We start from the raw sequence: 13,936 nt of genomic DNA on the forward strand, positions 1-13,936 counted from the left end.
TATATAGTGGTATGAAAAAGTATCTGAACCTTTTGGAATTTCTCACATTTCTGCATAAAATCACCATCAAATGTGATCTGATCTTTGTCAAAATCACATACATATATATATATATATATATATATATATATATATATATATATATATATATATATATATATATATATATATATATATATTTATATATATATATATATATATATATATATATATATATATATATATATATATATTATGTACACTAGAATTGAACTCATACCGCTGCCTGATTGCTGTTCATGGTTCACGTCTGGTTCAGGATAATGTAAGGCAACAGGAACTTACTCGTAACATTGCTTCAAGGTTGGCAGGTTCGACTCTCGTAAAGGTTTAATAGTCATGTTTGCTGTGATGTGTGTTAATGCATGTAAATTGTCGGTGTAGGCAGTGGCTGACCACATCCCTCAGCTGGTCCAGGGGGTGCGAAGCAGTCAGGCCAAACCGGACGACCTCAGTGCGCAACTTGCCCTCATTATTGCCAGCCAGAACTTCCTACAGGTGCAACACACACACACACACACACACATGCTTATACAAAAGGAATGTTGAAACTTGATGCCCCAGAATTGTCACTACTACTTTGGGAATGAGGCTGAACAGTGAAGTATAAATAGGGTTCGTTCCATGTTGGGACATTCCATGTTGGCCTGCAACCTCTTTTTTTTCTTATGTAAGCACTCTTGAGGCACTCTTGTGGTACAGTTATAAACAAATGGATTTTTTTAAATATCATTTATTAACCTTCTTGCTGCAACAAGCAACAATGCTTTGTGGTCACATGACATTTAGACTGCAACCCTTAGCATTCCTTGATAGTATATACAACTACAGCAATGTCCTCATTATTGCATTTGTGCATTTATCTTCCCCACTCTACACAGCCCGGTAGTAAGATGGTGACCTCGGCCAAGTCATCTGTTCCCACGGTGACGGATCAGGCTGCTGCCATGCAACTGGGTCAGTGTGCCAAGAACCTGGCCACCTGTCTGGCCGAGCTGAGGACGGCCGCACAGAAGGTAGCGGACACATCCTTAGAGCTCAACAACAAAAAGAAAAGGATAGATAATTAGAGAGATTCTTCTTCCTTTTCAATATGGGTTTTATATTTAATACAGAGCAGTGATTTAATTGTAGGCCAGAGTGTACCCCGCCTTCCAGACAGCTGGGATAGGCTCCAGCACCCCTGCGGCCCTCGTGAGGATAAGCGGTAGAAAATGAATGAATGAATGTTCTTCCTTTTCAATATGGGTTTTATATTTAATACAGAGCAGTGATTTAATTGTAGGCCAGGGTGTACCCCGCCTCTCACCCGAAGACAGCTGGGATAGGCTCCAGCACCCCCGCGGCCCTCGTTAGGATAAGCGGTAGAAAATGAATGAATGAATGAATGAATGAATGTTCTTCCTTTTCAATATGGGTTTTATATTTAATACAGAGCAGTGATTTAATTGTAGGCCAGAGTGTACCCCGCCTTCCAGACAGCTGGGATAGGCTCCAGCACCCCTGCGGCCCTCGTGAGGATAAGCGGTAGAAAATGAATGAATGAATGTTCTTCCTTTTCAATATGGGTTTTATATTTAATACAGAGCAGTGATTTAATTGTAGGCCAGGGTGTACCCCGCCTCTCACCCGAAGACAGCTGGGATAGGCTCCAGCACCCCCGCGGCCCTCGTTAGGATAAGCGGTAGAAAATGAATGAATGAATGAATGAATGTTCTTCCTTTTCAATATGGGTTTTATATTTAATACAGAGCAGTGATTTAATTGTAGGCCAGGGTGTACCCCGCCTCCCAGACAGCTGGGATAGGCTCCAGCATACCTGCATACTCCAGCAGAAGCGGCATAGAAGATGGATTTAATTGTTATTATTATTATTATTATTATAAACTAGTCTGTGCAGTTATAGAATCTCATTAATTCTGCCTAGCAACAAGGGACCAATCACTCTATGATTTTTTTTTAGCTATAACATTGCAGTTTGAATAGAAATACCAGAAGAGCATCAAACATTACGACGACAAAAATACTTTTTCTAATTGTAACCAAGTTTCCTACTATTTTTTTTTTCAAATGACATCATCGCTTTCTTTCTAATTCCAAGGCTCATGAAGCTTGTGGCCCCATGGAGATCGACTCCGCCCTCACTGCCATCCAGACGCTGAGAAGTGAGCTGCAGGACGCCAGACTGGCTGCCGGTAACTTGCAGCTGAAACCTCTACCTGGAGAATCGGTGAGAAAGAAAAAAAAAAAAAAACACTTTAAGTTCAATTTCATGAATCTCATTTCTGTCATTTTTCTCTCAGTTGGAGAAATGTGCTCAAGAGCTAGGCAGCACATCCAAGTCGGTTGGGTCCTCCATGGCTCAGCTTCTCACCTGTGCTGCACAAGGCAATGAACACTACACAGGTTGGTGTGACTTCAATGATTGTACACAATACCCTAAGCTTCATTTAAGAAGCTATATCTCATATGTTTTATTTAGGCATAGCAGCAAGGGAAACAGCCCAGGCCTTGAAGGCTCTGGCCCAGGCAGCCCGTGGAGTGGCCGCGTCCACCGCTGACCCCAAAGCTGCCACCGCCATGCTGGATTCGGCTCGTGATGTCATGGAGGGTTCGGCGCTTCTCATTCATGAAGCCAAACAGGCGCTGATCTCGCCTGGAGATGCGGAGAGTCAGCAGAGGTTGGCACAGGTGAGAACTCAACACCACAAGACTGAACATTTTTGAGACACTGATAAGATTTAGAAATATTGTCTATATGAATTTTTATAGTTAGACCATGTAAACAAAACATGACAAACAGCTGTCAGTATGATGCACCACAAAACATATCAGAAGTGAACATTATCATCTTTGTGAAGGCAGAATTTCCGTCACAGTGTGTGTACTGTACCTCATCAATTCTCTGCAGGTGTTTTGGTAAATATTTACTTGTGGGTGAGGAAAGTAAAGACGCTCAACATCTGTTCTGCAGAATTTAGCAAGGGGCACTCAGGAAATGAAACAGATGGTGTATTTTATAAGCAAAACATCTTAAATGATTTATGCCTCATCTCATTTTCTCAACTACATAAGACGTTCAATACACACAAAGAGGTGAGTTGCTGCTTTTAAATATACTACATATAATATGACCCCTTGTTGATTGCGGTAAACTGTTTCCACACCCGGCTGCATGGTGGTCGAGTGGTTAGCGCACAGGCCTCACAGCTAGGAGACACAAGTTCAATTCCACCCTCCGCCATCTCTGATTGGAGTTTGCATGTTCTCCCCGTGCATGCATGGGTTTTCTCCGAGTACTCCGGTTTCCTCCCACATTCCAAAAACATGCTAGGTTAATTGGCGACTCCAAATTGTCCATAGGTATGAATGAGAGTGTGAATGGTTGTTTGTCTATATGTGCCCTGTGATTGGCTGGCCACCAGTCCAGGGTGTACCCCGCCTCTCGCCTGAGGACAGCTGGGATAGGCTCCAGCACCCCCGTGACCCTTGTGAGGATAAACGGTAGAAAATGAATGAATGAATGGTTCCCGACCCAGCCATGATAAGTGAATGCCCTTATTTAAAAATGGAATATGTTCTTAGTTTAAGCATAGGAAACCTGTTTATGACCTTCTAAAGGTTGTTTTAACATTATTATGACACAAGATTCAGACCACGATCTGGCAAGGGACGACTCTAATATAAATTATATAATTATAATTGTAGCCGTGGCATTTATCTTCCTCCACTGCAGAGAGAATGGAGTGTCAGATGGAGGCAAGTGTTTATTGGTGTGTTTATTTATGTCATAATGGTTTCGAGTTGATTAGAAAGTGGAAAGGAAATCATACGTAGCTCTCTTTGAGCACATGGCCATTTTATTAAGTATATTGCACAACACAGCAGAACCAATGTTGTAAAGTGGTAAGGAACAAACTGCACAGCAAGCATTAATTATGCTGATGAATTCATTGTAAACAACATTTTTTTTGGTATTAGATTTCCAACATCAACTAAGTTGTGGCCTTCCTTGTTCCTGCAGGTGGCCAAGGCTGTATCTCATTCCTTGAACAACTGTGTCAACTGTTTGCCCGGTCAGAAGGACGTGGACATGGCTCTCAGGAGCATCGGTGAGGCCAGCAAGAAGCTCCTGATTGAAAGCGTAAGCGGTGGCGAGCATCCCTCATCAAAGCTGTTCCTTATAAAGTATAAAGACACGGACGGAGTAGCATGTGTAGCTGTTGTGATTACAGATCCCCCCGGCTTCCAAGACCTTTCAGGAGGCGCAGAGCGAGCTCAATCAAACGGCGGCCGACCTGAACCAATCTGCCGGCGAGGTGGTCCACGCTTCTCGAGGCTCCAGCAGCCAGCTGGCGGTGGCATCTGGGAAGTTCAGCGAAGATTTTGATGAGTTTCTGGACGCTGGCATTGAGATGGCTGGGCATACTCAGGTTCGTAGTACTTTTTCATAACAAACTGTAAGTGTGGATGATGCATACTCAGGTTCGTAGTACTTTTCATAACAAACCGTGATGCATTTATATGTAAATATAGATATATAGTTATAAAAAATTGTTGCATACAGACTTTAATGAAGGATATTTTCATTGTATTATTATTAAATTTATTTTTATTTAATATATTTAATTATATTTAATATTATAATAATATAATTATATAATTTATAATTATATATTAAATTTATTTTTATTTAATATATTTAATTTAATATTATTTATTTATTTATTCATAATTATATATTTTACCAACTTCCACACAAGGTACAACTACTCTCCATAGTATTTACTCCTTAATTTTAGTTATTGTATTATATATATATATATATATATATATATATATATATATATATATATATATATATATATATATATATATATATTAAAAATTATATATTTAATTTATTTTTTATTTAATTATATTTAATATTATAATTATATAATTTATAATTATATATTACATTTATTTTTATTTAATATATTTAATTATATTTAATATTATAATTATAAAATTTATATTTATAATTATATTACATTTATTTTATTTAATTATATTTAATATTATAATTATATAATTTATATTTGTAATTATATATTACATTTATTTTTATTTAATATTCATTCGTTCATTCATTTTTTACCGCTTTTTCCTCACGAGGGTCGCGGGGGTGCTGGAGCCTATCCCAGCTGTCTTCGGGCGAGAGGCAGGGTACACCCTGGACTGGTCGCCAGCCAATCACAGTTTTATTTAATATATTTATATTTAATATTATAATTATATAATTTATATTTATAATTATATATTTTACCAACTTCCACACAAGGTACAACTACTCTCCATAGTATTTACTCCTTAATTTTAGTTGCTGTTTTAATGCTTCGTGTGGTGGCTCATCATCTGTCAGAAAAGGGACGACCAGATGCAGGTCATCGGCAACCTGAAGAACATCTCCATGGCCTCCAGTAAGCTCCTGCTGGCCGCCAAGAGTCTGTCAGTGGATCCCGCAGCAGCAAACGCCAAGAACCTGCTAGCCGCCGCTGCAAGGTATATACCGCATGCATTTTTAAACAGTCTTTATCTAAATGCTACCAATTGGAGTAAGTATTTTCAGTGCAGTGTCACGTCCTGCGGAGTACGTCAAGTGCTTTTTGTTCCCGCTTTGTTTCAGAGCTGTGACCGACAGCATCAACCAGCTGATCACGCTGTGCACTCAGCAGGCGCCTGGCCAGAAGGAGTGCGATAACGCCCTCAGAGAGCTCGAGGTAATCCGACTGTAATTCACTGTCATTAACCCAAATGACTGTTTTAATGATGATAATCGTTCTCATGAAGCAATGGGACTGACGAGGATTTGGCTCATCGTCTCCATTGATGATGTTTGTCGTTGGCAATTTGACTTGACACTGGAAATTTGGGAATACATTTTTTTCTGAAATTTGAAAATTCATTATATTTATATATTGTCATTATATCGTAATTTCCAGACTATAAACGCACTCACTAAATTTAAAGAGAAATAATGTTTGTACATACCGTATTTTCCGGACTATAAGTCACACTTTTTTTCATAGGTTGGCTGTTCCTGAGACTTATATACTCCAGAGCGATTTATAAATGAAAAAACTGTTTATGTTACATAAACACTGGACAACTTTTCTGTTCATGTTTATTTTTATGTAGCTGAATAACCATTGTGTTAGCATATCTTACACCTATTCAGCCTGTTCTCTATGCTTTTATTAATGTTAGAAATTGCCTTCCAAGAGGACGTAATGTCTGTTTTGGTCAAGTAGTTAAAATAAATTACTAGCAAAAAATGCGACTTATACTCCAGTGTGACTTATGTATGTTTTTTTCTACCTAATTTTGCATTTTTGCCCTTGTGTGACTTGAGACCAGAAAATACAGTATACAGGCCGCACCTTTCTATAAGACATTACTACATTAAGCACAGATTTTTGTAACTTTCGATTAAATTAGTACTTTTTCCCCCCAAACTGTTCTGAACAATGCGGGTAAAATGCATAATTAATTAATAAGAAATAAGCAGCCTACAAAAAAAAGTCAATTCCCTGCCGTCCTCCGCTAAAGTCATCTTCTTCAGCACATCCCAATTGAACAGCCTCATAATTCCTTCATCACGCACTTTGTCAGTCTCCCTCTCTTTCGTTGTCTCTCTCTGAGTCACTTTTGCCTTGAGGTAAATTAGCCATTTAGCTTTAAGTATCCTCTTCATCACGCAGTAGTCAAGCCTTTGGAAACCTGTTAGTGATAATGGATGGTCCAAACAGAAGGTGTAGTAATTCCAGGCTTGATCAAATTGACTTTAAGATGTGTCACATCAAAACATGATAGTAGCTTCCACTGATGCAAATGATGATTTTACGCATGATTTTCACACCAACAGCCATGTAGCACAATCCACATTTTAAAGCGCATATACAGGTAAAAAAAAAATACAGTTGGATACTGATGTCATGATGGTTCAAATGCAGCTACAGCCATCTTATGCCTAGGCTTTCTTTTGAGACATTAAGAGATGACCAACTTCTTCCAGGCTGTTCGAGGAATGCTGGACAACCCCAACGAACCCATCAACGACCTCTCTTACTTTGACTGCATCGAGAGTGTCATGGAAAACTCCAAGGTAGGCCTTCCAGATCACCAGCTGGGTTATCAATATTTATCTTCTTCACTCATGGTGTTCTGTGCAGGTCTTGGGCGAGTCCATGGCGGGAATTTCCCAGAACTGCAAGACGGGAGATGTTGCGTCATTTGGAGACTGCGTAGGATCGGCGTCCAAAGCTCTGTGTGGGCTCACAGAAGCTGCTGGACAGGTCCTCCGAATCTGTTTGAGTAGGAATGACGCAGTCTTGAATTAGACAATTCTGATTTTTGTTCTTTCTGACTTAGGCCTCCTACTTGGTGGGTGTGTCGGACCCCAACAGTCAGGCCGGTCACCAGGGTTTGGTGGACCCCATCCAGTTTGCTAAGGCCAACCAGGCTATCCAGATGGCCTGTCAGAATCTCATCGACCCTGAGAGTAGCCCCTCTCAGGTACATGCACCAACAATTCTGTTTCAGTGTTCAGTTTTCGCCAATAAAATGATAACAAAATGAGGGAAAATTACCCCTTGTTGCTGTTGTAATCACAAAAACATTGATGATACTGCAGCAGTAACATACCCCCCCTCCCCCAAACCCCTCCTAATATTGCAGGTCCTTTCGGCAGCCACCATCGTTGCAAAGCACACATCAGCGCTCTGCAACTCCTGCCGCTTGGCTTCCTCAAAGACCACCAACCCAGTTGCCAAACGACACTTTGTCCAGTCTGCTAAGGAGGTCGCCAACACCACTGCCAACCTGGTTAAAACCATTAAGGCGAGTCTAGTCAGATCTAAGCCTAAGATCAATAACGGTGTAGCCTAAAAAAAAAAACTTTCTTCTTTGTATTCATTGTATTCATGACATACTAATTCCTCTGTAGGCTCTCGATGGAGACTTCTCAAATGAAAACAGGAACAGGTGTCGAGTGGCCACAGCTCCGCTCATCGAAGCGGTAGAAAACTTGACAACATTTGCATCCAACCCTGAGTTTGCCAGCATCCCCGCTCAAATCAGCCACGAGGTCAGTTTGCGTGATTATCTGGATTTTGTAAAACTAAATCAGAGAACATACTAACTCCTTAATACTTCAACTTGCTGATATAGTTCATCTTCAAACAGCTAAAATAATGCATAAAGCTAAAAATAACCAATTACCTAAAAATGTCATCCAATACTTCTCTACAAGAGAGGAGAAATATGATCTCAGGGAAGAACTACATTTGAAACACTTATATGCTAGGACTACGTTAAAAAGCCATAGCATTTCAGTATGTGGAATCAAACTATGGAATGGATTGAGTAAGGAACTCAAACAATGCACAACGATGAGCCAATTCAAGAAACAATACAAGCAGTTGATGTTTGCTAAATACAAGGATGAAGAGTCTTGAACCAGTCATGATGTGCTATATATATCACTATATTGACACTTACTATGGTACCCATTATGTCATTGGATGGTCATATCACCTCGTACTTCGGTACGTGACAAAAAAAAAAGAAAAAAAATTAAAAACATATTAAGAAAGCAGGAAGTGAACAAATGTAACAGTTACTGATTGTAAAAGTACCAGATGGAGGGGTAGGATTTAATAAGATTTGCTTCTTCCTACTCCTTTTGGACATGTGGAACTGTGAACTGATTATGGGATGCATTCAATTGTAATCTGATGCATGTTCAAATAAAATAAAACCATTACCATTTCTATAAAACAACAAGTCTCAGTAGCTCCAAACTGCATTTGTAATAAATATGTTCATTTCGAGAGAATTTCCGCTTGTTTTCTTGTAGGGCTCGGAAGCTCAAGAGCCGATTCTCCAGTCTGCTCGCTCCATGCTGGACAGCTCCACGTACCTGCTGAAGACCGCACGCTCTTTGGTTATTAACCCTAAAGACCCACCCACATGGTCTGTTTTGGCTGGTCACTCCCGCACCGTCTCCGACTCCATCAAGAGTCTCATCACTGCCATACGGTTAGTGGATGGAAATACACAAAAACAAAACAAAATGACAACTACATTTATTTACTTGCATTAAGGTTTATAAAAATATAAAATTTGGACTGTGTCCTGGTATCCTAATGTTAGCTTTACGATTCTTTCTCTTCCTGTCCCCTTGTCTGTCATCTCATTTACCTTCCTACCTCTCTCTTGTCAAACCCCTGTCGTCTTCACCTCTTCATCATCCTCCGACCTCGCTCCCCTCACGATTTATTGCTCCGTGACGTTCTCAGGGACAAGGCCCCAGGCCAGCGGGAGTGCGACTCATCCATCGATAACGTCAACAAATGTATCCGTGACATTGAGCAGGCCTCTCTGGCTGCGGTCAGCCAGAACCTACCCAGCAGGGATGACATCTCACTGGAGGTAAGTGGCTCCATCTCTCAGTCTCCATTTTGCTTTTTTTTTTGTCTTTATTTTGTCTTTTCTTATGGAAATTTCAGTTTTTCGGTTGGATAACAGCACATTACTACTCCTGTATTATTTGGATGTACAGTTTGTGTGTCTTTCATAGCCTTTGTAACCCCGGAACACTTACTGTCGGAGTCTGCCAGCCACACATTTTAAAGTGTAAAAATAAGTTAGGAGCATTTTTTTTTTGTATATTTTCACATTTTTGCTTATTAAACACCAAAACCAATCCACCGTAGGTAGCAGTTGAATTCATTTTCTACCGCTTTTTCCTCACGAGGGTCGCGGGGGTACTGGAGCCTATCCCAGCTGGGGTACACCCTGGACTGGTCGCCAGCCAATCACAGGGCACATACAGTGGGGCAAAAAAGTATTTAGTCAGCCACCAATTGTGCAAGTTCTCCCACTTAAAAAGATGAGAGAGGCCTGTAATTTTCATCATAGGTACGCTTCAACTATGAGAGACAAAATGAGAAAAAAAAATCCAGATAATCATATTGTTTGATTTTTAAAGAATTTATTTGCAAATCATGGTGGAAAATAAGTATTTGGTCAAAAACAAAAGTTCATCTCAATACTTTGTGATATACCCTTTGTTGGCAATGACAGAGATCAAACGTTTTCTGTAACTCTTCACAAGATTTTCACACACTGTTGTAGGTATTTTGGCCCATTCCTCCATGCAGATCGCCTCTAGAGCAGTGATGTTTAGGGGCTGTCGCTGGGCAACACGGATTTTCAACTCCCTCCAAAGATTTTCTATGGGGTTGAGATCTGGAGACTGGCTAGGCCACTCCAGGACCTTGAAATGCTTCTTATGAAGCCACTCCTTCGTTGCCCGGGCGGTGTGTTTGGGATCGTTGTCATGCTGAAAGACCCAGCCACGTTTCATCTTCAGTGCCCTTGCTGATGGAAGAAGGTTTTCATTCAGAATCTCACGATACATGGCCCCATTCATTCTCCCATTTACACGGATCAGTTGTCCTGGTCCCTTTGCAGAAAAACAGCCCCAGAGCATGATGTTTCCACCCCCATGCTTCACAGTAGGTGTGGTGTTGTTTGGATGCAACTCAGCATTCTTTCTCCTCCAAACACGACGAGTTGAGTTGATACCAAAAAGTTCTATTTTGGTTTCATCTGACCATATTACATTCTCCCAATCCTCTTCTGGATCATCCAAATGCTCTCTAGCAAACTTCAGACGGGCTTGGACATGTACTGGCTTCAGCAGGGGGACACGTCTGGCACTGCAGGATTTGAGTCCCTGGCGGCGGAGTGTGTTACTTATGGTAGCCTTCGTTAATATGGTCCCAGCTCTCTGCAGGTCTTTCACTAGGTCCCCCCGTGTGGTTCTGGGATTTTTGCTCACCGTTCTTGTTATCATTTTGACCCCACGGGGTGAGATCTTGCGTGGAGCCCCAGATCGAGGGAGATTATCGGTGGTCTTGTAGGTCTTCCATTTTCTCACAATTGCTCCCACAGTTGATTTCTTCACACCAAGCTGCTTAACTATTGCAGATTCAGTCTTCCCAGCCTGGTGCAGGTCTACAATTTTGTTTCTGATGTCCTTTGACAGCTCTTTGGTCTTGGCCATAGTGGAGTTTGGAGTGTGACTGTCTGAGGTTGTGGACAGGTGTCTTTTATACTGATAACCAGTTCAAACAGGTGCCATCAATACAGGTAACGAGTGGAGGACAGAGGAGCTTCTTAAAGAAGAACTTACAGGTCTGTGAGAGCCACAAATCTTGCTTGTTTGTAGGTGACCAAATACTTATTTTCCACCATGATTTGCAAATAAATTCTTTAAAAATCAAACAATGTGATTATCTGGATTTTTTTTTCTCATTTTGTCTCTCATAGTTGAAGCGTACCTATGATGAAAATTACAGGCCTCTCTCATCTTTTTAAGTGGGAGAACTTGCACAATTGGTGGCTGACTAAATACTTTTTTGCCCCACTGTATAGACAAACAACCATTCACACTCTCATTCATACCTATGGACAATTTGGAGTCGCCGATTAACCTAGCATGTTTTTGGAATGTGGGAGGAAAACCCGAACCGGAATTGAACCCTGGTCTCCTAGCTGTGAGGTCTGCGCGCTAACCACTAGACCACCGTGCTGCCCCAGCGGTTGAATGTATTTCAAAATAATACATCCTACAGCTCAGCTTTGTGTTATAAGTGACATAACAAATATTTATTAGTAGAAGTGTGATTGCATTTTGAGTTTTTCTCCTAATGTTACATGTTTGGTCTTCTAATTTTTGTATAAGATACCATAGGAGAAACAGAAGAAACATTCCCCTTTTTTCTTTTTACAACGTATACTCATGGCTTGGCTTCCTTAGCATCTGTGTCCTGTCAGTCCAATAACCTCAACTTTTAGGCCAAACCGCTTTTATAACCATTTCTGAAATAGTTGACATACATTTTGTTGCATTATGAACTATTTAAGTCCACCTTAAGGCATATATCTCCTAATTTACTTCTCAGGGCAATGCACTTTTGCATGTTCCAGAGGAGAAGGCTCTTTCCTAAAATGCCACACGGGCACAAATTTACTTCCATTTCCTTTTTTCTTAGGCCCTGCAAGAACAGCTGACATCCTCCGTGCAAGAAATTGGCCACTTAATCGACCCTGTTTCCACCGCTGCCAGAGGCGAAGCTTCCCAACTAGGACACAAGGTATTTCGGGGCAAGACGCTGAAATATATTTTATTATAGTGTAGCAACAAGTAGAAGTGTGTTTTTTTTTTTTGAAGGGAGGCTTTGCTCTACTTATGTTTTACATTTTTGTCCATACTGTACAAAACATCATGCATCAACATTACTTTACTGATTATTATTAGTCAGGCTAACGGTGCTTTGCGGCGATGTCCATACCTCAGGTGACACAACTGGCCCGCTACTTTGAACCGCTGATCAAAGCCGCGGTGGGCGTGGCATCCAAGCTGAATGACCACCAGCAGCAGATGACCTTCCTGGATCAGACCAAGACCCTGGCGGAGTCCGCCTTGCAGATGCTCTACGCTGCCAAGGAGGGAGGAGGAAACCCAAAGGTCAGATATCACTCTCACATTTAAAACCATCACCTGTAGAGGAACAAAATGTAACCGTCAGTGTCATGTACTCCATTGTGTGTTGCCAGGCGTCCCACACGCATGACGCCATCGCCGAGGCATGCCAGCTCATGAAGGAGGCAGTGGATGACATCATGGTGACGCTGAACGAGGCCGCCAGTGAAGTCGGCATGGTGGGAGGTATGGTGGATTCCATCGCAGAAGCCATGGCAAAGGTGAGTTCATGTTTACCTTAACTTAACGGCCATTTAAATATTGTTAGTTCAGGTAACGTTAAGGTCTTGTGGTCCAAGGTGTCTCTGCTGGCTTCTTTTTGATGTGCTCAGCACTCTAATTTAGTAGAGCTGCTGTAATGGATGTAGTGCAATCATGGATGATGCTATTTTAAACCTTGGATCACATCCTCACCAGATATGTCCTTTACTATACCTGTGCATACAATAATATGCTGCCTAGTGGAAAATCACAGATTCTTCCATAATACTGTTAATAGTTTGGATTGATAGTCAGTGGTGACATTGAACATTGATTATGTTTTTTTTAAGAATATCATTATGATTTGTGATTTTTTTTCTGTGTTTCTCTGCTATTTTTACATTATATTCCTGTATTTTTACAATGGCAACATTTGTAATTATTTTTGTTTATATCATTTCTTAAATATTTCCATATATTTCTATATATATAATTTTGTACATATATAAAAAAAATCTGTGTTCATCTGCTATTATTACATTATATTCCTGTATTTTTGCAATGGCAACATTTGTAATTATTTTTTGTTTATATTATTTTTTTAATATTTCCATATATTTCTATATATATAATTTTGTGTATATATATATTTATATACAAATAAAAACAACAAAAATAAAACAAAATCCTTTACTATACCTGTGCATAGCGGAAAATTCTTCCATAATACTGTTAATAGTTTGGATTGATAGTCAGTGGTGACATTGAACATTGAGTATATGGTTTTTTTTTTAAAGAATATCATTATGATTAGTGAATTTTTTTTCTGTGTTTTTCTGTGCTATGATTACATTATATTCCTGTATTTTTGCAATGGCCACATTTATTATTTTTGTTTATATTATTTTTTATATATATTTTTATATATCTAATTTTGTATATATATATTTATATACAAATAAAAGCAACAAATATAAAACAAAAACAACAAAAATATATATAGATATTTTATATATTGATATATATATTTTTTTGTTGTTGTTGTTTTTTTGTTTTGTTTTGCATTATACAGATTTTTTTTAAGGCAAAACAAATCTTAAA

General features: G+C 39.7%; 1 protein-coding gene across 2 annotated transcripts in view; it reads left to right on the forward strand.

Annotated features, from left to right (window-relative positions):
- tln2a (talin 2a) overlaps positions 1-13,936 on the forward strand; it is an 81,931-nt gene that overhangs the window by 53,855 nt on the left and 14,140 nt on the right. For both annotated transcript variants that reach the window (XM_058088979.1, XM_058088980.1), the window contains exons 25-43: positions 424-537; positions 921-1,055; positions 2,141-2,269; positions 2,343-2,445; positions 2,522-2,730; positions 4,064-4,183; positions 4,275-4,472; positions 5,444-5,583; positions 5,708-5,801; positions 7,097-7,186; positions 7,254-7,376; positions 7,453-7,596; positions 7,759-7,920; positions 8,027-8,167; positions 8,939-9,120; positions 9,381-9,513; positions 12,144-12,245; positions 12,449-12,619; positions 12,709-12,855. In XM_058088979.1, the coding sequence (XP_057944962.1) occupies positions 424-537; positions 921-1,055; positions 2,141-2,269; positions 2,343-2,445; positions 2,522-2,730; positions 4,064-4,183; positions 4,275-4,472; positions 5,444-5,583; positions 5,708-5,801; positions 7,097-7,186; positions 7,254-7,376; positions 7,453-7,596; positions 7,759-7,920; positions 8,027-8,167; positions 8,939-9,120; positions 9,381-9,513; positions 12,144-12,245; positions 12,449-12,619; positions 12,709-12,855 (2,637 nt within the window). The remainder of the gene's footprint in view (positions 1-423; positions 538-920; positions 1,056-2,140; positions 2,270-2,342; positions 2,446-2,521; positions 2,731-4,063; positions 4,184-4,274; positions 4,473-5,443; positions 5,584-5,707; positions 5,802-7,096; positions 7,187-7,253; positions 7,377-7,452; positions 7,597-7,758; positions 7,921-8,026; positions 8,168-8,938; positions 9,121-9,380; positions 9,514-12,143; positions 12,246-12,448; positions 12,620-12,708; positions 12,856-13,936) is intronic.

The sequence above is a fragment of the Doryrhamphus excisus genome, chromosome 12, assembly GCF_030265055.1.
Source record: "Doryrhamphus excisus isolate RoL2022-K1 chromosome 12, RoL_Dexc_1.0, whole genome shotgun sequence".
In the NCBI taxonomy this organism is placed as follows: Eukaryota; Metazoa; Chordata; class Actinopteri; order Syngnathiformes; family Syngnathidae; genus Doryrhamphus; species Doryrhamphus excisus.